Source organism: Cricetulus griseus, chromosome 10 (genome assembly GCF_003668045.3).
Source record: "Cricetulus griseus strain 17A/GY chromosome 10, alternate assembly CriGri-PICRH-1.0, whole genome shotgun sequence".
Classification (NCBI taxonomy): domain Eukaryota; kingdom Metazoa; phylum Chordata; class Mammalia; order Rodentia; family Cricetidae; genus Cricetulus; species Cricetulus griseus.
Genome location: NC_048603.1, coordinates 17764476 through 17787335, shown reverse-complemented (window position 1 = coordinate 17787335; position 22860 = coordinate 17764476). Strand labels below are relative to the sequence as shown.

Here is a 22860-nt window from a genome sequence, read left to right as displayed (position 1 = left end):
AAAAAAAAAAAAAAAAAAAAAAAAAAAAAATCCAGCTTTATAGGCAGGAAGCCTAGGGCTTGGTGTTTGTTCGTGCTTGTTAATATTGGTTTAAAATGTTTTAGGGGGCTGGGGAAATGGTTCAGTGGATATACAAACTTGCTGCTCTTGCGAGAACCTGGCTTCAGTCTCCAGCACTAATGTCAGGCAGCTCATCACCACTTGTAGCTCTTAGCTCTAGGAGATCTGAAGCTCTCTTCTGGCCTATGTGGGTACCCACAAGCATGTGTGAACATACATTCACATGCATATACATGCAAATTACTAAAATAAATCTTAATATTTTAAACATTTTTTTATTTCTTTCCTCCTGGCATAGAGATTACACTACTTTCACTCTTTAAATTTTAGACACATATGTGATGCAAACAAGCTTCAGAGTAATCTTTAACGTCAATTTCTTTTCCCTTTAGAAGACTGGTGACACTACAGTCACAATGAAAACATCCAGGGTGCATCAATCTGTTCCATTAAACCACTTGTACTCTCAAGATAGACATGCTCAAGAAACAGACATATATGGTTTTAGGTTGCTTAACATTTTAGGATTGTCCAGCACAGCAGGACAGCTAATCTATTCTCTGTTTGCCTCTGTGTGTTTGTGTGTCGATGTGTATGCATGTATGTGTACATGTATGTGTGTAGGTGTGTGCATGCCAGAGGTCTAAGATGAATACCTTTCTCACCCACTATTCACCTTAGCTTCTGAGATCTCACTGAATTTGGAGCTCACCAATTTGGAAAGACTGGCTGGTCAGCGAGCCCAGAGATCCTTCTGCTTCCATCTCCCCAGCATTGAATTACATGTGCACGGTAGCCCTCAGTTATTACATGGGTTCTGGGGATTAAACTATGGCCCCTGTGTGTGAACAGCATTCAGTCCCATTGCCTGACTCCCAAGTTAGACTATTCTGAGGCATTCATTTTTAAAAATACACTGCTTTATTCATGTATACATTCACTTTAAAAGAATATATTTAAACTTTCATCAAAAACTAAAGCGTCTTTAAGAATTTCTCAAAATCATCTACTGAAGTTTTGGCAATTTCTTTGCAGAACACTTCATCAGGAATAGATACGAACTTGTCCAAAGAGACATAGTTAGTTTTTGCTGGATCATACTGCGCTTTTCCCAAGTAGGCAAGAAATGAGTGTCTTTCTTTAATTTTAAATACTCTTGTATTAAATACCTGGAAAAGAAAGGAATTTACAATAAGAAGCTGAAATACTAACAAAATTACTTGGTTCCTATTTTAGTAAGTTAGTGACATTGACTATATGTTCAATAACTATGATTACTGCTACAGGAATTTAATTCTACAGTTGAGAAGTTATAGTTAAACAGGCTGAGGGAGTAGATCAATTGAAAGATAAATGTCTAGGATAGGAGAGGATCTGAGTTTGATTCCCAGCACACATGTAAGTATTATTAGATAAGAAATAATGAGTTGAGCATAGTGGTATCCACCTGCAATTACAGCTCTTGGTAAGCTGAAGCAAGAGTGATAAGTTTAGAGCCAGCCTAGAGCCAGCCTCGCTCACATAGTAAGTTCCAAAGTAAGCCTGAGCTATTGGGCAGAAGTCCTGGGCTATAGAGCAAAAGCCCATCTTTAAGAAAAATGAAGGTAGAGCCGGGCAGTGGTGGCGCATGCCTTTAATCCCAGCGCTTGGGAGGCAGAGACAGGCGGATCTCTGTGAGTTCAAGACCAGCCTGGTCTACAAGAGTGAGTGCCAGGACAGCCTCCAAAGCTACAGAGAAACCCTGTCTCGAAAAACCAAAAAAAGAAAAAAAAAAAAAAAGAAAAAAATAAAGGTAAATTATGATTTAAGAGGGACTAAGAATCAACACAGAATGATAATGAAAGAAAATCTTTGCTGGGCAATGGTTGTGTACACACCTTTAATCCCAGCACTTGGGAGGCAGAGACAGGCGGATCTCACAGTTTGAGGCCAGGCTGGTCTACAGAGCAAGTTCCAGGACATTCAAGGAGCGGGCTACAGAGGGCAACCCTGGGGGGTGGGAGGCTTCACTGAGGACTGCCAACAAGATAACTCAGGAGAGCATTGGAAGAGCAAATCCTTAGGCCTCACCCCAAAACCACTTCATCTGACACCTGGGAATGAGGCACAGAAATCTGTTTTAACAAGCTTTTTAGATTCTAGATTACCTGCTAAGTTTGAGAACCAGCATTAAGAGACTATTAAGATCTATGTCAGGAAAAAGGAATTCAGCAAATCCACAGCACCACACCCGGAAGCCTGAGTGCAGGGCAAGGGCAGCTGTCTGAAAGAGCTGGGAGACGTGTTACCTGTGGGAATTTGACAATGATGTGGTGGGGGATATTCATCACGTTGTGTATATAATCAAAAGTCTCCGTAAGTTTCCTTTTGTTTGCAGTTAGCATCTTTGGAATTCTGGTGACCATATGTTGAATTTCATTTTGTTTAAAACCAAGTTCAAGGCGATAAACCTAGAAGAAAATAAATTCCTGGGAGTCATGAGTAGGAACGGTCTTTTGATACTATGCTGGAGGGCAAACTGATTCTTCTGAATTTTAAAATTCAGGGCATTTATACCAGTGCCCCTCAAGGGATCATAACTCACTGGTTGGGGTCACCCAAATTTCAAACCCCTTACCCAAGCAAGAGCTTCTCTACATTGATGGCCATGAGGTTCACAGAAAAACATGAGATGGAGTAACATGTAGAGAAAGGAGGCCTGTGTGGACTGGCACAAGCCATCAGTGCTGACTCCCAGACAGAATGCAGGACTAGAAGCCCCTGTGTGATGTTATGGAGAAGAGTCAGAATAGAAAAAAAAAAAACAAAAAACAAAAAAAAAACAGACTTAACTGCAAACAGACTGAGGGGAAGACTGTTGGAAATAAACAACTATCAAGACAGGCAGACTTCTACCCTCAAGACATACCTACAGCCCTCACAATCTTCAAAACACACTGCAGGTTTTGGTGAGACAGTGATTCCTGGGCCTGTGCTGGACAGGAATCTCACTTTGTCCTTTTGCACTCTGATATGCAGAGACTCTGTGCCATCTTGAAAGATAACATTATTTGAAACTGAGATACGCTGAAGGCTTGAATTTGGGGAACAATGAGACAGTGAGCTGGAATCCAATCTGCAATAGCCTCAGGGTGAGAGACAGCAGTGGAGGCAGAAGGTGAAAAGCACAGGCGGCCTACGTGGTGAATTACATAAGGAAAAGCAATCATGCCCTTGGTTGCCAGGGGCATATCAGCTCTGGACCCATTTCCCACCCACCGCTGTGAAGTCTGAAAATGTACTGGGAATGTTCTGTGATAGAAGTGGAGCTGAAAAGTGCCACAGGTGCCAAACACAACAATGCTCTGGTTTCTGCTCTCTTCCCAGAAGTTCCTTTGAGTCAGCCTCTGTACTGGCGGATGTTCTGTGAAGCTAGAGTCATCTTTTTTCCTCAGTTGAGGAAAGGCTTCAATGAGATCTAGCTCTGAGGCCATTTTCTCATTTAGTGATCTGTTGTGGAATATTACTTTATAACAGATGCATTACATTTGTTACAGTGCAGAACATTTAACTATGTAAAGGTGTGTTACATTTGTTTATAACGCATTTGTTTAGTTATGTAAGGGTGTGTTGCTTTGTCTGCCTAAGGCATCAGATTGATCAAATGAAAAACCTGAATGGCCAATAGCTAGGCAGCAGGGCGATAGGTGAGGCTGGTGGGCAGAGAGAATAAACAGGAGAAACCTAAGCTCAGGAGAAGGAGAGAGAAGAGAATAAGGGAGAAAGAGAGAGAGAGACGCTTGGGGCCAGCCAGACATGGAAGCAGCAGGAAAAATAGGATACACAGAATGTAAGAAAGGTAAAATGCCCCAAGGCAAAATGTAGACGAGGAGAAACAGGTTAAAAAAGTTATAAGAGCTAGTGGGATGATCATAAGATAAGACCAAGTATTCACAACTAAAAATAAGTCTCTGTATCATGATATAGGAGCTAGTTGGTGGCCCCAAAGAAAGTCTGCTACAGTGATCTCTGGGGAGGGCACAGCCCATGGAGGGTGCCGTCATCTCTGGTCCTGGGTTCTATAAGGAAGCAGGCTAAGAAAGTCATGAGGATCAAGCCAGTCAGCAGCACCCCTCCATGGCCTCTGTATCAGCCCCTGACTCCAGGATCCTGTCCTGACTGAGTTCCTGTCCTGACTTCCTTCAGTGATGAACAGCAATGCTGAAGTGTAAGCCTAATAAATCCTTTTCTCCCCAATTTGATTTTGGGGTTTTGTTTATGGTGTTTTGTCACAGCCATGGAAACCCTAACTAAGATAAGCCTCCAACATTCTCAAACCATAAATTCTCATGATAGTCAAAAGTGGTTTCACAAAATGGGAACATAGGCCAGGAAGCACACTCATGCCTGTCACACAAGGTAACCAAAAGCAGTTTCCAGGTCCCAATTACACCCCACTGCTTCAGGATCATGGGTCCCAATGTCTGCAGCTAAGTGAATTTTGGGAGACTGGGTAGCATGTGCAAGACCACTTGACGAAATAAACTGTCATTTCTGTCCTTCAGAAAAAACTTCTGTTAAAATCTGCTTTTTCATTTGTTTTTTTTGCATGATGACAACAGCAGTATTTATTCTCTTAAGAAAACTTAAGAACATAAAGACATTAGCTTCTCACAGCTTGAAGATATGTTACCTTCATATTTTCTTTCACAGGCTCCAGACTTCCCGTTAGTAGCCTTGGAAGGCGAACAACCAGATCTCTAGTCTACAGTTAAAACATAATAATTATCATTACTATACATGCACGTTTAACCAGTTTGGAAAACTAAGGCATTACAAGGAATGCCAAGCTGAAATTTAAAATATGACCCAATCAAAGACATGACAGAAAGCTTGGAAATATGTATCAACTTAACATTATTTGATGAGAAACCCAACATGGAAACAAGATTAAGGAAGCTGTTTGGTGGTATACTATAAAGGGGTGGAGCCTCCTTTTCAATCTGTCAGGCTAACTCATGCATTTATAGGATCTGTGGAGGTCAGGCACTTAGAAGCGTAGCATTTAAAGGTTACTAAAAGAGGGAATACATTTCTTTACACTTTTTTTTTTTTTTTACCTTCTTCACACTCAGTTCAAGTTCTTTCTGAAAAAATCCCAGTCTGTTATCCAGCCTTTCCACAGAGAAGCTCAACAGAAATGGTGCATTTCTCACCATCCGTGCGATATCTGCCTTAGTGAAATTTTTTGATTGTAGATAGGCTACTCTGGAGAAATAATAAAAACAAACATACGCATGATAAACATTTCCTAGAGAAATAAAGTATATTATGCTTTCTGAAGGAACATCTAGAGTTTTTTTTGAGGCTTTGAGTACATACAGGAGTACTGTTATTTACATAGCTTCCTCCCCCACTCCTGTGTCCTGCCCCCATCTCTTTTCAATTATTACTTTTACATATATATATTCACACATTTATATAAATACAAACTTCTGAATCTACTCAGTAATGAAGTAATATTTAAAAAATGATTTTATTATTTGTTAATAGACACTTTAGAGAAAAATTTCCAGGTTCTGAAGAGAAATATTTCAATACTAATTCATCAGTAAGTTGCAAAGAGAAATAACAGTTGACAAAACAACTATTTTAAATACTCTATTTAGATTAGAAGTCCATGACTAAAAGAACAATTCATAGTCACTCAGAAGATCCTTGATAGCAGACTACAAAGTTTCTCACACATACATAAGTCTTCCATAAGCACTTCCTAGGTTATGTGGGAATCATTTCAAACTTTACCTTGTCTTAAGATTTTCAAGGTCTTCAGAAAAGATACTATAATTTTTTGTCAGGAATGGTCCCAGTTGGTTATCTTCTAAACCCAAGTCTTTAAGAAATAGGAGTATTTGCTTAATGTCTTTTTCAAAATCCAGTCTTAGAAGGAGGTTGGCTGCATCTACATGTCTTTCTATCTTAGACAAATCCACTCCTGTAACAAATGAAAAGGATTGGTTTGAGGACAATTTCTTACTCAGCCACTAATTTCATTCAGGATAAAGTACTGATGAAAAATCTATTTATGGGAGAAATGACAGACAGATGGAACTTTTTAAATGAAACTGGTTGCAGAATAAATCAAAATCAATTGTAATGTTTATGTCAGTGGTTAATGTAGAAAGGAAAACAAAACATTTGTGCTTACATTTCCCCCAAAGAGAAAGTCCCTAAATCACACTGACAGCTGCTTGGGAGGCTGAGTTAGGAGGATCCTAAGTTTGAGGCCTGCTTGGGTTATACAGTGAGCTCATGGTCAATGGGGAAACCTGAAGAGACTATTTTAAAATACAAAAATAAAATAAAATTTAAAAAGACTAGAGAGGGGTAGTTCAGTGGTTCAGTCCTTACTTAGTATACATAAGTTCCACAAGTTCAATCCTTAGTACAACAAAACAAAACCCATTTTCTAAAATTATTGCTAGAGGCACCTTTATATTAGCCTTACTTATAAAACAACGAAATTAACATTTTTCCCTTATAGTGTCCACAATCAAAAATATCATCATATTCACTCGCCAATTTCAGAAACAAATGTAATTCAAATTTAATTTCTTGATATGACAAGTGTGTGCACACCGACCTACACCACACATGGAACAGAGACCAGAAACATATCCAGAATGAAATAAAACAATTCACCACACACTAGTGGCAGTATTTATTTCAACAAGAAAAAAATAATTAAAGTACAATGGGATCACTCATTACACTGAAATGTTTCTGTGTCCTAGTGGGAACAAGGGTATCTCTTGGAATAGCTGAAATTCTATCAACTATATGTAATTCTTTTGTAACTTAAAAATTACACAAAATCAAGTGTAATCAATGAATGAATAAAAAAAAATGAGATGGAAGCCAGTTTTCATGGGGAAACATAGCTTTAAAAATAACCTAAAAGACTAGGACTCCAAGTGAGTTTATACATGTTTGAGGGCCTTGCTCAGTGTAACCTGTCACACCCTGTCTGTGAAGAAATGGAAAGCCGCTTTCTAGCAGCAGTGGGAGAGCACAATCACATCAGGAGAGCTCAAATCACTCAGCTCACTCAGGATTCTACTAAAACAAAACACAAGACACTGACTGCCCACTGTGGACCAGACACTTCTGCTAAGCACTGGGGACAGAAAATGAGCAATATAATACTCTAACAGATACTGACACTGCATCTATGACAGCTACATATATTTACTCATCAGTCAGATCTGGAAATCACTAAATGTTATCCCACAGAGCTCAAATAAAAAGAAATGTAATTCAGTGGTATGGGCAGAGCCAAGTGGGCACATAAAGGCTTCTAGCAGCAGAGGTAGGGAGACCAAGCCTTTTCCAGAGTCAGAGGGAACTGTAAGCTACATGACAGGAGCTGTTGCCATGGAGTGAGTAGTTAAAGGACCTGAAGAAGAGTGAGAACGAGGAAAATGACCTGACCTCGCTCGCCCTTCTGGCCTTTACGCTGCTCTGGCAGAAGCTGTCTAGAAGCTGGTTGGCATAGGATCCCCTGAGCACAGGACTGGCCTCCTAGGATGTAGAACAAGCAGAGAAAGGAGGAAAACAAACAGAAGAGGACCGTAGGCTTTATTACAAAAAACACAGACAAGCAACACGGGATCCTCTGAGTTACTGCCATTTACAGTTACTTCTAAGACATACTATTGAGGTTATTGGCACATACAAAAAAGCTGCTCTGGAAGGAAAGTTAACTTACTCTCCTGCTTGTAGCAGGTATCAGATGTCATCTCTCACCTCTGATCTTACTACAGAACATCTCTTAAGGCCTGAGAAGACTTTGAAGATCTGTAGCAGTTAACCAGTGCTGTCAATTGGCGATTTAGAAAGAACACTAACACTACAGAGATTTTTCAGGGCCAGGTGCTGCTGTAGTTAGGCTCAGGAGGTCTTGTAAACATGAGGGCTTGAGTTTAATCCCCAGAAGCCACGAAAAAAACCAAAAACTAAAAAACAAACAAACAAGCCTGGCAGGGTGGTATGCACTTGTAATTCCAGCACTGGGTAAGCAGAGACAGACAAATCCTGGGGGCTCACTGGCCAGTAAGTTTAGCCTATTTGCAATTCCAGACCAAGGAAAGAACCTGGTTTAAAACAAAACAAAAGGTCACATGTATACATGTACACACACACACACACACACACACACACACACACACACACACACACAAACACACTCTCTCAGTGACAAATGAGTAGTAAAGGAGGGTAACTACAGGATAAGAGTGAACTTGAGAGACATGGAACATGGAGGGTAAGGCCCTGAACAGATAGATGTTAAGGAAGGAGGGAGGGAGGAAAGACAGAAACAAGGACAACCCCTTAGGGTCTCTGTTGTGGCACAGGCATTCTTTTCCCTTTTCTGATAAACAAAACAGCTTTCCAAGACATGGGGAATGAGAAACAAAAAGGGGGCTTCTTTGATAAAACAAGATCTACCTATATCCCACAAACACAACATACAAAAACAGACTTATCAGGGAGAATAAGAAACTGAAAGGGCCGGGTGGTGGCGCACACCTTTAGTCCCAGCACTCAGGAGGCAGAGGCAGGAGGATCTCTGTGAGTTCAAGGCCAGCCTGGTCTTCAGGACAGGCTCCAAAACAATACAGAGAAACCTTGTCTCAAAAAAACAAACAAAACAAAACAAAACAACCTGAAAGGCCCAAAATAAGAATTCTAATGGAAGATGCCAGTATGTGAAACACTGAAACTTTTAGAATTTGGACATTTTGGATTTTGGATGACCAACTGGTAAAGTCTATGCAAATATTCTGAAAAATATGGTAAAGCCTTGAATTTCAAACACTCCTGGTTCCAGGTTTTTGGATAAGGAATACTTGTGGTTGTTTAAATGAAAACGACCCTCACTGGCTCAGAGGGAGTGGTATTACTGAGGTGTGGTCTTGTTGGAGGAAGTGAGTCACTAGGGGTGGGCTTTGAGGTCTCAAATGTTTAAGCCAGGCCCAATGTCTTTGCTCTCTTCCTGCTGCTTGTGGATCCAGATGCAGACCTCTCAGCTCCCCTCCAGCACCGTGTCTGTCTGCATGCTGCTACGCTCCAGCCCTAATTAAATGTCTTCCTTTACAAAAGTTGCCATGGCTATGGTATCTCTTCACAGCAACAGAAACCCTAAGGCAATACTCAACACCCATGAACAACCACAACCAGAAACTGGAGACCCTAGAGATTAAGAGGTCCAAGAGGAAGTACAAGAACAGGGAGCTATGTGTGTGGGAACTCTGATTCCTCAATCTCTTACCTATCCAATTCCTCTCAATTCCTCCCCAGGGTCATGACTGAGAAAATCAAGAAGTACCAAACTAGACTGAAGGAAGACAGGTTCAACCAGATTACAGACAAGACCAAAGGAAGGCTCTAGCTTCCTTTCATTATCTAGATTCCAGGATAACCTTCTAGCCAGCATATTAAGAAAGTTATGGTACAGGCTGAGAGAACAATCTGGACGTGGGCAGCGGGCTCCAGGAGGAAGGCAAGGGGATAACATCACAGAGAGCACCATGGGTCAACAAATGAACACATCACGGGCTGACTGGCCAGTTAGAAACTTACCAAGCTGCACTAGTCGCTGCAAAGTCTCGGAATGATCTATGTAGTCTCCAAGTGTGAAGGAGGATAGAGGCAAAAGAGGGTGTGCAACAATCTGAATAGCCTCCTCCTCTGAAATTGGTTGCATGGGAGACAATGGAGGTAAGTCGTCCAGCTCTTCACAGTGAGTTGTGAGGAAAGAGAGAAGCAAGTCAGCACTGTCATATTCACATGCGGGGAATTATTTTTATAAAGGGGCCACAGAACAGCACTTACTGCTCTTGTAGTTTGTATCCTAGCACCTACATTAGGAAGCTCACAACCCTATAACTCCAATTCTAGGGCCTCCAATACCATCTTGTGGGCTCCGTGGGCACCTATACTCACACGTACTGAGATCATTTCAGAATTAGATGTTTATGAAGTCCGAGCCTAGAGGGATGGGCCACACCTGGGAGGCTTAGACAGGAGAATTACAGCAAGTTTGAAGCCAGCATGGTCTAATAGTTGCCACCCTCATACCACAAAGGTCCAAAAATATCCTAAGAATAGAGAGACCAACTATTCTTCCTTCAAGGTAAGAAGTTTGTTGGTAAGGCTCAAGGTATTCAATCCATTTTTGAGACAGTGAACACAAACCAGGCAATCCTCCTACTGCAGCTCCCTAAATGCCAGGATTACAGGTTACCTTGTCTGAGTAAGGCACAAAACTACTCATCATTTTCATCAACAGGTAAGAATATTAAAGATCTACTGCTCTTCAACCACATTCCAAGAGACATGGTTTGTCAACTTGGCCAAAAGTATGACTTTTTTTTAAATACCCCAAATCAACATTCTAAAGTTATGATATCCAGAATTTATTCATTTTGATCCAATGCCCTCCTCTCCAAATTCTTGTAAGAGAATTTCTATGTTCCTACTATCTGCAATCCTTTGTCAGTCCTGTATTCTGGCCTGATATGGAGTCCTTTGCTATTGTTTTAACACAATTTGGCATGGAAGACATCTGAAATTTTAATTTTAAGGAACCCAGACTATGATCTCTTACTGTTTTACTCTATTAACTATCCTTTCTCATTTTTCACAGCCACCTTCTCCTCCCTGCCTCCGCTTTTAGCACTCATTCACATTCTGCTAATGGGGTATTATTCTCCTGTGGTATAACAATGTAATCCTATGTCAACAGTCATGGAGAGAGGAGTGTTGACTATAAAGCAATTCAAGGGAATTCACTGTTCCCCTTTGGTAATTATTTCACAATTAAATATATATGTCAAAACTGTATACTCCTATAGTGGCATCTTGTTCAGCCAGTGGATTTGCTGTGGTGGCCTAAGGGCATGGCTTCAGGTGTGTGATGTGACCCCTTATAAGGAAGAGGAGGGGCTGGCTGTCTCTCTTGGGTTGTGGTCAGAGCATCCAAAAGGGCAGAGACTGCATATAGTGTGTGGCCACCATCACAAATTCTCTGGCTGAACAGGACGCCGCTACATACCCCAAAGATAAATATATCAACCAAACCCTAATAATTCTCATTAATGCCAAAAAGGACACTTTTCAAAAGAAGCTACAAAATCCAATATTTAGAAAATGAATGTTTTACACATTTAGCTATAAAATAATCTGACACAAATTAACCTGGGAACTTACTAAAATAGCAGTTTAATAAAAATAAATGACTGGAGCCCACATTGTTCCTTTTCCTGCCTGGTATAAAACAGGAGATGAAATGGGTATTGTTTATATAGCATGATCAAAACTACCCCTGAAAAGGGGACTTCTCACAATGTCCAGAATTACCTTCAAGAGGCAGCTCAGATTCAAGACTGGGTATTATCTCCGGCTTTTCACTCACTGAAGGGAGCAGAGTGCTTTGCAAAGAACTGTTCTCTTGCCTATTGGAGTTGGCAGACTGGAAACTATTCCACAAGGAGGAAGTCCTGTAAGTCTTAATTTCCCACTGGAGAAAGCAATTGTCAGAGGACAACAACAGAGCCTGAGGTGAGAAGCCGTTTGACAATGTTTTTCCTGGTCTTGCAGATTGTTTTGTGATTTGCGAAGCTTTAATAAAACTACTCAGTTTAATTGAGTTGAACCATCTGGGTATCTGACCCAGTAACAGGGCCATTTTTTTCTTAGTCTACAAAGGAAAAACAGAACCATTAAAAAGAAGAAAGATTAACTTACTCAAATGTGTAAAAACAGTAATCAAACAGCAAATAGGTAATAAATTACTTCCTAAAATAAAGGATTTAAATAAATATGTCCAGGGCAGTCCAATGTTTCTTATATATGAAAAGCCACAAGCAAAGGCAGTCTCAGCTACCAATCAAAAAAGGAACTTCCCAACTAGAAAAATAGAAGATATGCTTTACAATTTAAAAACAACACAAAGAATCACTTTAAACCAAAAAAGTCTGTAAATGCTTAAATTGCAACAGATCCAAATCAACTGCTAATTTGCTCTTCAAAAGGAACTGGAACAGTAATGCAATGAAATGTTCTTGCAACTTGGTTTGAAGTATATTTAGGAAACACACTGCAGATTACAATGCTGAGTTATTAAAGTATATTTTATGCATAAAAATTAGTCACAAAGTAAACAAAAAGAAACAATATTGCTAAACAGAACACTTAAACTGTTGACTGAATCTGATACCCAGTCCTTCAAAAGAGAACAAAGGTGGTTTGGTAAAATCCTGCTACAAGAAAAACGACAGCTTTCAAACAGAAAGGAGCAGCTGGGCATGGTGATGAATGCCTCCTCTAGTTCCCTCTTGGGACACAGAGACAGCATTGAAAGTTTAAGGCAAGTTGGAGCAATGTATTTGAGGATGTTTAAAAAAAAAAAAAAAAAAGAAAAAGAAAAAACAACAAAACCCAAACAAGCAACAAACCAACCCCAAAACCAAAACAGCAGAAACAAAAGAAGTGACCAGCAATACTTAAATATTAATTAAGATAATGGTTATTATGGACTAGACAGACAAAAATGCTAATTATCAATTAACTCTTGCTTATGACTCTGTACCTTGTTTCTCTACACAATGGAATTCAGCTTGATTTATGGCCTGAATTGAGTGTCTAATATTAGTCTAGGAGGATCTAACAAACACCTGAGGGTCTTATGAGGTTTGCAGTTTGGGGATGCAGGCTGAGAGTTACACAATAGCAAATCTCTTTCCTTCTGAAATGACCTGAGGAAGAACGTGTTTGGGTAACTTCTGCTAAATTTTAGTTGGAAAGGGACTTCCAAACTGTTAAACTTCTGTCCTCCACAGTAGTCACATCAAAGTGAGAACCCAGTTATGTCATCTGGACAAGACTAAACTTCTAGTGAGGCTTTAGCACAGCCAGGAAGGTCTGTCTACCCACAAATGGCATGGACAGCTGTTAACTATGCGGCTCAACACAAAATCCTACGTTTTCTTAAAATACTTTCTCCCATGGGAGTTGTAACTTGACAGCCAGGTTCTTGCTGTGAATTCTTGGCAATATCAAGACCGGACATGGCATTGTAGCCCATGATGAAGACTCAAAAGCTGTTCTCCACACACAATGCTTTTATGTGTGCTGTGCTGGAGAAAACGCAACAGCTACAGTTTAACCTGTGCTACCCTCTCAGCTGCAAGGTATGTTTTTATAAAGGTGGAGAATACAACGAAACGACCCGTCAAAGCACTTTGTGATACTTCCGAACCAACCCCAAGGTCATTCTGGGGGTTCATTCTGGACAGACTCCAGAATGAAACGCAATAAATAACCTCCCCACATCCAGTGAAACCACACTGTTAAATTCCACTTGCATCCAAAGATCTGAATACTGAGGACTAATTTTCACCCTCCCCTCACATAACCGATTCAATGTCCAATGAAGGGGAAAAAGGCAGAGCTCCGCGCCCTCCCTGGACCAGCGTCCCCCCAAAACCTTGAACCTCAGGGGATTACAGTTTGTCGAGCGGGGGCGAGCGCAGGGCAAGCGCAGGGCAAGCGCAGGCGCACGCAGCTCCCGGGAACAAGTACAGATCTGCACTAGTGCACAGCGCCCTGCGGTGTTAGACGAAAGAAGGAAAAAAAAAAAAAAAAAAAAAGAATCCTTAACCCCTCGCAAGTCAATCGCGGGTCATTCCGGTTCTCGGCTGCACTCGGTGTTGTTCTGTGAGGAACAGCGAGAGCAAGGTCCTCCGGGCTCCATGTCTCCCCGGTTAACTAACGCCGCGCTCCGGGGACGAAGGGCGCGCTTCGTAATAAAGGGGCTCCCGGCAGCGCGGCCTCCCTCCCTCCCCGAAGCCGCCGAGACCCGGGGTTCTGCTAGGACGCCCCGGAGTCCCCCGCGCGGAGCCGGAGGCCAGGACACTCACTCAGCGCCGGAAAGCGAGCCCGGCGGCGCCGCCACCACGAGGCTCCGGCGAGCCCCGGGCAAGCCGAGCGCCCTCTGCGGGCCTCCGAGAAGCTGCAGAGCGGCGCGCGGGGCTCCCGGCTGCGGCCGCTCCACCCGGGGCCGGGCGGGCCCGCGGGGCAGGCGGCGGCGCGGAGCGAAGCGGGCGGCTCTGCTCTGCGGCCAGCGATTCGCCGCGCGCCGCCGCCTACGTAAGCAAGCTGCGCCGCGAGCGGGCGAGACCACCGGCCGCGGGCCGGGAGGAGGCGCCGGCCGCGGGCAGCCGTCGCGGCCCGGGCCTGCGGGGTCGCGGAGGCCCCGCGGGGGTCGCGCGCGTCTCTAGAGCCCCTGGCCCCGCCGCTCCGCGTGGAGGGCGGGCGTGCAGCCTCGTCTCCCTGCCAGGGTCGTCCGCTGCCCGGCGCGCTCTCCCCCCGGCCCCGGCCCCGTGGTGGTACCGACCCCGCCCCCGCTGCCGGCGCCCCGCCCTCGCGCGTCGGCCCCGCCCTCTGCTGGCAGCCGGCGCGGGGCGCCAGAGCGGGGTCCCGGCGTCAGGCGGCTCCCACCGCCGCCGCCGCGCTCCCGCCACCGCCGGGGTCCCAGCCTTCGCGGGCCGGGGCCTCCGGCTCCGCGGCAGGACGGGGAGAAGGGCCATGGCGTCGTGCGTGGGGAGCCGGACGCTGAGCAAGGACGACGTGAACTACAGGATGCATTTCCGCATGATCAACGAGCAGCAAGTGGAGGACATCACCATAGACTTCTTCTACCGGCCGCACACGATCACCCTGCTCAGCTTCACCATCGTCAGCCTCATGTACTTCGCCTTCACCAGGTGAGGCGCGGCCGGTCGGCCGGCCGGGAGGGACGGACCGACGGAGGGACGGTGGCCCCGGCCCCGGCTCCGCGCGTGCAAGCTCGCGGACGCGCGGCCCACGCAGCCCCTCCGCCCACCGCGCGGCCCACGGTCCCCTCCCCGCCCGCTCGCTCTGCCACCTGCCACCCCTCACCTCCAAATCCCGTCTCTCACCTCGGGCGCCTCGGGCCACACCAGCAGCTCCTGCAGGTCACCCCGCCGGGTCACCCACACCCCTCGCTCTGCATCACAACCCCCGTCACCGCCTGCCGGGGCGCGGTGCTCTGTCCGCAGCCGCTTCGCTTCATCCGTGGTCTGTTCCCCAGCACGCCGCGTCGTGAATCATTTCACGACTGCACCGCTCTCAGGGCAAACTACACACATAAAACGCACCATACGCTGGCCTGGTATGCAACTAGATTGCCAAGGAACTCCTCTGGTGTTCAGTTTTGACACACACACACACACACACACACACACTCACTCACAGTGCACATGTGAGGTGCTGCACAATGTTCTTTTTCCAATGCCACACCTCTAATATGCATTGCATAAATCATCTAACATAACCTTTTCCCCAATCTCAAATGGCACCTCCATGCCACATCCTCAACACCCATCCCAGTGGACACCTCCCATTAAGCACAGCCCAATACCAACCAGCTCCAGTTGCATGATCACACACATCACCCCAGGGCAGACCCCGCCCTGTCATCCATCTCCTTGCAAACGTGCTGAAAGGAAATAATGTTGAGCAATTGTGTAGTGCCTGGAGACTACTCAACACTATACTAAACAAAACGCATAGCGTATACAGCATAACACAACTCTTATTCCCCTAAGAATATATGCATATGTTCAAAGCACATACTTTTCAGGGGCACTGCCCTTGTGGCCCCTTGACCCCAGCCAAGGAGCTAATGGATTCCCACAGCGCACACACCCCATTTTTATTTGATTTATATTATCTAAATTACATTTTTTTAAAGGGAGGGGAGTCATACCCTAGCCGCCATACCATTATGACTTCCAAGAGTGACCAAGAGAGACTTGCTTTCAAAATCGACTATGGTTTTAGTGGAGTTACTTAACTTTGTTCTGAGTGTGAGGGTCCATGCCTGCAGAATGAATAAAATGTTTGTTTTCAGCTCAGGGTTGTGAAGACTAAATGAATGTGTGCAAACCTGTTGAGTAGAATACCTGGTGTATGATGCCCCATTAATGGTAACTTTCTTGAGTTTCCAGCACCTTCTTTTTCTTTGTAATAGGATTAGACATGTAGCCCAGGCTAGCCTTGAACCCTCATTTTGCCTTAGCCTAGAGTTGTGAGCATAGGCTTATACCATCACACCCAGCTCCTCTTGATATTTTTTATTCAACAATCAATCAAAGTCTGGGGGAAATATACAAAGATGAATTGACCAGTCACAAGTATTGAAAAAGCTTCTGTTAATAGTAGAGGTGAGGGCAAAGACCAGTAATTCTACACGTGGGACACCGTTGTACAACACAGACTAAATTGCAAATGTTTATTTTATAAATCACTTCAAAGATAGAAATAGTAGGCAACAGTTATTCTTTCTTAGGGGTGCCACAGCCGTCATCGTGAAGTCTGCTAATATTCTGCAGATGAGCCCTCTCTTCCTATGGTTTCTAGCTTTGGGGAGAGCTCACTCATGAGACTAATTATGGTTACATTCAACTACTCATTGTTCCATTTAATTTTACCACATACAGTATGTATACTGGCAGAATTTGTTAAGCCCCAGTTTCCATATCTATATGCAAAGTGAAAATATCAGTATTAACACCTCGTAGAATTTAAATGAGAATTAATCTTTTTTTTTTTGTAGTTGTTTAGCTCAGTGTGTGGCACTAGGTAAAGTGGTTAAGAAGCATGATTTCATTGTTTGAAAATGCTTTCTAAATTTTATTTGTTACTGAATAGGATATACTTTGTTCTGGAATTGAGAAAAAAGGTAGAGGCCTTGGAATATGGACTTAGTATGACATACCTACTTCATCTAATAGGTGGGTTTGAAATGACAGAATGGTGACGGGGGTGGGGGGTGTCTTTTGAAATGAAAAAAGCAATTATACTATTTTATTTTGGATGGTGAAAAGAGAATCAACCGTATGTCTTTAATATTATTGTAGGCCATTTCAAAATAGATCTGTCTTTCTCTTTTCTAAGGCAGAAAGTAGTGTTCTGGAATCTTTTTTTTTATAATGTATTCTGTCTATTTGATGCATTGTGGCAGTGAAGTATGAAAAATGAGTATGAATTTTAGCAGCTTGTCAAAAGTAATGAAAAAAAACATAATCGGAACCTTGGGCTATGGACCTTTGCAGAAGTTATAAAAATTTTTATTTCCTATGCTAATTTCATAAATCACACAATGAGGAACAATTAATCAGACATTTTACCTTACATAAAATTAAAAGCATAATTAATAGGAGTTATTAACTACTTTTTGTAAAAATTTATGATTCATGTAAATGGGATATTATAAAGATAGCTCAGTTTTACTCCAAGAAGACCAAAAATTATATTTTTTAAAAATTTTTATTTCTTTTTATGTTGTTTTGCCTGCATGTGTGTCTTGTAAGGGTGTTGGATCCTCTGGAACTGGAGTTACAGACACTTGTGAGGCACCCTGTGGTTGCTGGCATTTGAACCCAGGTTCTCTGGATAGAGCCTCGAGTGCTCTTAACCACTGAGCCATCTCTCCAGCCCCAAAAGTAATGGTTTCTAAATTGAAAAAAGTTCACACTGTGCTCTTTTGTTAATGACTGACTGACTATAGTACCTTAGATGAAATTACAGGTAGATAATGTTCAGTGCAGTTCTTTCAAACTTTTAAAATATGGCTTGATGTTTGTTTTGCAAAGACCCACTTAACTAAGAGAATAGAATACCTTGGGAGTTTTGTATTACCAAGATGTAAGAATAGTGCCTGGTGAGATTACGTGCTGTGAATACCCTGTAAGAATTTTGGAATGTGAAGGATCTGTCACCTCAAACAAAAGTCCGAATTAAGGCTGCTTTTGTCCAGGAGTTCTTCTGTTAGAGAGTTCCTTTGGGTTGAGTTTCACTCGAGGGCACTTACTGATGGGAGGTTAAATACAGAGGTTGCTGTTGGAAGATGGTAGAGTCATTCAGAGATTGTGTCTGTTGGTAGGTTCTTATAGTCACTGAGGGCATCCCACCCTGAAACTTCACTAGAAAAGTCTTACAAATGGAGGAAACCATAGTGGCTTTCCAGCAGCCAAGACTACATAGTAAGACCCTGTCTCAAAAACAAAAAATAACCCCCAAATTGCAATCACACAAGTTTCTGCCATTGTTACCCATGATCTGAAGAGATGTAGTGAATTGGCAGCCTTGTTAGCACTTTCGAACAGAAATTGTTCCCTGTCTAGATTGCCTTGTTGCAAACGGCTGTACATATGTGATTGTTGATCCATTTGTTCTTGTTTTCTCCAGATATGGAACTAAAAGGATAGACAACCGACAGACAGAGGAGTGGGCAGATGTTTGATTTGTTTTTAAGTTCCTACTTAATTTCCTTTATCAACTTTGGAAATTATACTCTTTCATTTTTCCTTGGACCATATTTCTGGCTCTCTTTAAGATTCTCTAGGGGTTTCTCCCAGCCTTCCCAATTTTTCCCTCGAAACCATATAAAGACCCAATGGAAAATGCCTGCCAATACTACCAATGAGGTTGTCTTGGTCCTGCTTTCCTATGTCATATCTTTTTCCTCTATATAACAGAAACCTTAATTCTCTGTCACCGGCAATATTAATTGATGGCTCAAGAAGTACACAACAGAGGCTACACCAACCCTAGAGGTAGACAGAGTATGTTAGGCTGAATTGTATTAGGTTGCATTTGTTCACACTGATCCTCACCATCTCTCTTTCCCAGTTATTTGAATCATTTTATAATTAGAATTAAATAAGCATTTTTATATGTTTTTAAACTTACCTCTTTTTTTCTGTTGCTTTTAGTATTCCCCCAATAAGATCATAAACTTATTAAAGGGAAGAGCTATATATTTCTTTGAGGTCATCTGTAGTGAATAAGCAGCCCTTGGGTGACTCAGATATTTATTTGGTTTCAATGGTGCCTTACCTTAAAGAGATTATATATTAAGGAATTATTGCCTCTTGGGCTCCTCCTTTCAAATACTTGTTTATTGTTTCAAACATCACAGTTTATCTTGTGATAGTATCTTTGGAGCTCTAGATTTGTCAGCTGTTTTTAAATTTCAGCTAGTTCAAAAACCAGGACTGGTCCAGTCAGCTTGGTCTGCCTTGTGTTCAGTGTTGCTTAACAGCAGAGCAATCCCTATGCCAGTCAGCCTAACTTAACTCTCTGCTATTCTGGAGTTCACCTGGTTCATCTTTAGTCTGACTTTTGGTCCCTAGCTGTTCTCCTTTGACCATTTCAAGCTTTAGCTCAGCAAAGCATCAGCTCTTGGAACGGCTTACCCTGGGGCCTATCCTTCAGGCTGATTACCTGTTAAATCAAAACTGTGATCCTGCCTGCCCCTTGCTGGTTGGGTAGCTATGTGCCTACCACCTCGGGAAAGTACAAGCTGGGTGTGGAGGCTCTACCTCACGGAGTAGGTTATCTTTTCGACTTTTGCTCCTCCATGTCTGCACACAGCATACCCTTCAGGCTCAGGCCACTCCCTGGCTCACCCCAGTACTTCGTGCGCTCTCTCTCTCTCTCTCTCTCTCTCTCTCTCTCTCTCTCTCTCTCTCTCTCTNAACTTCCAGCATTTCTAATCACAAGCTCGCTCAGGCATTGTGTCCTGAACTGCTCATCTCACTGTAGGACACAGGCAGCTGACTGGTGGATCTGATTGAGCTCCAGAACAGATACGGAAATGACCCACCTCTCTCTCTCTCTCTCTCTCTCTCTCTCTCTCTCTCTCTCTCTCTCTCTCTCTCTCTCCCCTCTGGCTCCTCTTACCCACTCACAAGCACACAGAACCCTTCACAGCTCATTTGGATGACTCTTTTCCTGAACACCTTTCTTGATGTTCCAAGAAGCACAGAGGATGACTTGTGTATATAGTTCTCAATGCCTTGTGTTATAGCTTCTTTGTTTCCTGTCAATATTTGTTTCCTGTGAAATCGTTGAGGCCCAATATCTTTCATCCTTGGAAGGCCCAACATCTTCCGTCATTGAAAGGATGAGGGATATCCTATGCAAACTTGAAAGAAGTTCTTTAGTGGATCTTTGAGCAAGTAATTCTTGATTCAGATCCCAAATTCCTTTAAGATAGAATGAATGCTTCGTTAAGGCTACGACATCTGGATAAAATAGGTATACCTTGTAATTTAGGATTAGATTTTCCACTGGAAGAGATGGTTCTTGGTTGTGACATGATTTGTCTAATTCAAGTACTCAAAGGAAGTCAGAGGAGAATAGGGATACATAGCCTGGAGTCATGGTGAAGACTAACTAACTAGATCTTGTCATCTTTCTGGTTCCATGGAGAAAAGCCTTGTCTAAAGGTCATGAATAAGCGGAGTTGCCTAGTCTCCTGAAGACTACACCCCAGTTGTCCATAGATGTCAGAGATGGAACCGACACAGAATCTGAGTCCCAAAGCTCACCTGACTTGTCCTTTACCTGCTCCGGTCATCTCCTCTCTGGGTGGTTTCTACACTACAGCATCCATGTTCACTGAGTGGTGTTTACAAGCCTGATTAGGCTGTTAATACCTGGTGTGGTCTCAGCAGGCCCCTGCAGGTGACCCTTTGCTGGGGGTAGGAAAGTCTGTCAGTGGACTCTTAGGTTAGGCTGGGATCATGTTATCCAATCCCCACCCACTCTGCCATACCATCCGGAACGTTCTTGCCACACCCACACCCCCACTATATTGCAGATCCTTGCTGTAAACCTGCTGTGAGCACCTAGGTCCCTTGACAGAATCAGATGGGACCTGTGCCTTGGGGAACTTAATGGCAATCTTGTTCACAGCTTTGCATCATCATTGTCTGGCCAGTGCTCTTCAGCACAGATCAAGTTTAGCAGAGAGAGAAGAGGACTTTGTCGTGATCCCCCACTCCCCAAGCCCATGTGCTGATGAATGAGAAACCTTGACCTAGAACCTGCATTTCACAGTCCCCCAACAGAGCCCCAATTGGATGAAGAAGCGAATGGAAACAGAAGGATGTTGAGACATGACTAATGAGAGTGGACCCTTTTGTACTAGGAGTTCCTCTAAGTAGCAGCTAAGTCATTTAATCCTCATGGGGATCCTATGAGGTAGAGCTTATGACCAGTCTTTATTAACAGAGGAGGAAACAGGCACAGAGAAGTTAATAATTTGCCAAAGGTCACACAGCTGGCATTTCAACTAGAGACTGTATCCCCCGTCACTGCACTGTGTAGCTCCTACACAGGAGACAGCTCGGGACCAGTCCTGGGGCCAGGATTCATCAGTAAGATGTAGCTATGATCACCTCCCACGTTGGAGTGTTAGGAAGACTGAGTAGGTGGCTTACTCACAGAGCAGGTGGTTTGATCAGTGAGGCACAGAACACAGTTGATAACCATAGATAAAGTCTGGTTTTTGTCTCTGAGTGGGATTGCTGTCATCTAGTTCCTTGTTATGCATAACTGGACACTGTCTATGCACCGCAACCCAAGGCAACATTTCTTGATGACTTGGAGTTGAGAGAAGATGGACTCACAGCAGGCCTTGAAGTATGGCCTTGTGTGCTCAGATAACCATGAGGCTAGGTGGGCATCCCTGCAGTGTGTTTGGTTCCTTTTGGGCACTCTCACCTGTGCCAAGTGTAAGAGACACCACATCCTGTCTGTGCCTGAGGCATGCCAGATTGTGAAGGAAGGGGCGTGGCCTGACAGGATTCAGATTCTCCCCTCCTCAAACTCACTGGTGGGGGACAGTAAGCCACACCTGTTAGAGGCTGGCTACAGGTGTGCCTAACCACACCTGTTAGGGTGTGGTCAAGGTGAGGTCAGAATGAAGGGTAATAGGTTTTTAAGGGACTGCAAGGCACATGGGAGACCCTTCTCTCTGGCCTGCCTGCCTTGCTGCCCCTGGCACTCTCTGGCTTGTGTTTGGCTGGTGTTTATCTGAATAAAGATATCTTAACCTTATGGACTACGGACCGGCTCTCGTTAAACTCACTACTGAGTTTGAGTATAATCTCCTGTTCAAGATTTTTCCAGTTTATTAAAGTCCTCATTGTCTTTATACATCTTTTTCTAATTAGGCAAATACAAAACCGCCATTGTTGGTGGATGTCTGTGAGTTCCAGATCAGCCTCTACAAGAGCTAGTTCTAGGATAGGTTCCAAAGCTACAGAGAAACCCTGTCTCGAAAAACCAAAAATAATTAATAAATAAATACTGCCATTGTTAATGTTGTTTCATCACCTTTTTCCCTCTCAGACATTAAATAGGCCATATTTGGTTTTTCCCAATAATGTTGCTCAAAGGTTAGACATTACAGATTTGTTTTTATCATTAATCATCATAACGATTATTAATAATAACAATAACAATTACTATTATAATTTATTATTATTATTATTATTATTATTATTATTATTATTATTTTAAGATAGGGTGTGTGCTTTGTTGCCCAGGTTGACTTGAAACTGCTATGTATTCTATGTTGGCCTCAAACTCCCAATCTTCTTACATCAGTGTCCTAAGTGCTGAGCTCACCAGTGTGATTTACTGCACTCAGCTTTGATTTTTATATTCTTAGTATCAATTTCAAGTTCTTATGTTGATGTGTGTTTTCAAGTGTTTTGACTAGTCAGGAATTATTTTTGAGTTAAGAAAAATGTGTTATTGTATGTATGTTAGTGTGTGTGTGTGTGTGTGTGTGTGTGTGTGTGTGTGTGTAAGAGAGAGTGCCTGTCAAAGTCTTTCCTGCCTACTCGTTGCTTCTGTCCTGACTCACACTGACTTCCT

The 22860-nt window shown here is 43.1% G+C and overlaps 2 protein-coding genes across 6 annotated transcripts in view; one reads left to right on the top strand and one right to left on the bottom strand.

The window, feature by feature from the left end:
• Positions 1-958: 958 nt before the first annotated feature.
• Positions 959-15355, bottom strand: Mterf3 (mitochondrial transcription termination factor 3). Of its 5 annotated transcripts, none has more exons than XM_027431542.2 (9): positions 15063-15355; positions 11461-11800; positions 9682-9834; positions 7531-7620; positions 5845-6034; positions 5160-5307; positions 4733-4804; positions 2349-2510; positions 959-1229 (listed from the first exon to the last, which is right to left on the bottom strand). In XM_027431542.2, exons 2-9 carry the CDS (start codon positions 11786-11788, stop codon positions 1035-1037), a joined length of 1338 nt encoding a protein of 445 aa, XP_027287343.1. In that variant the 5' UTR covers positions 11789-11800; positions 15063-15355; the 3' UTR covers positions 959-1034. The 5 variants fall into 5 exon arrangements, with proteins under 5 accessions (XP_027287343.1, XP_027287341.1, XP_027287342.1 ...); XM_027431540.2 differs by lacking the exon at positions 15063-15355 and adding an exon at positions 14022-14214; XM_027431541.2 differs by lacking the exon at positions 15063-15355 and adding an exon at positions 13763-13948.
• Ptdss1 (phosphatidylserine synthase 1) overlaps positions 14543-22860 on the top strand; it is a 46193-nt gene continuing 37875 nt past the window's right edge. Inside the window, exon 1 of the mRNA XM_027431538.2 lies at positions 14543-14867. Coding sequence (XP_027287339.1) covers positions 14689-14867 — 179 coding nt within the window. The 5' untranslated portion in view covers positions 14543-14688. The remainder of the gene's footprint in view (positions 14868-22860) is intronic.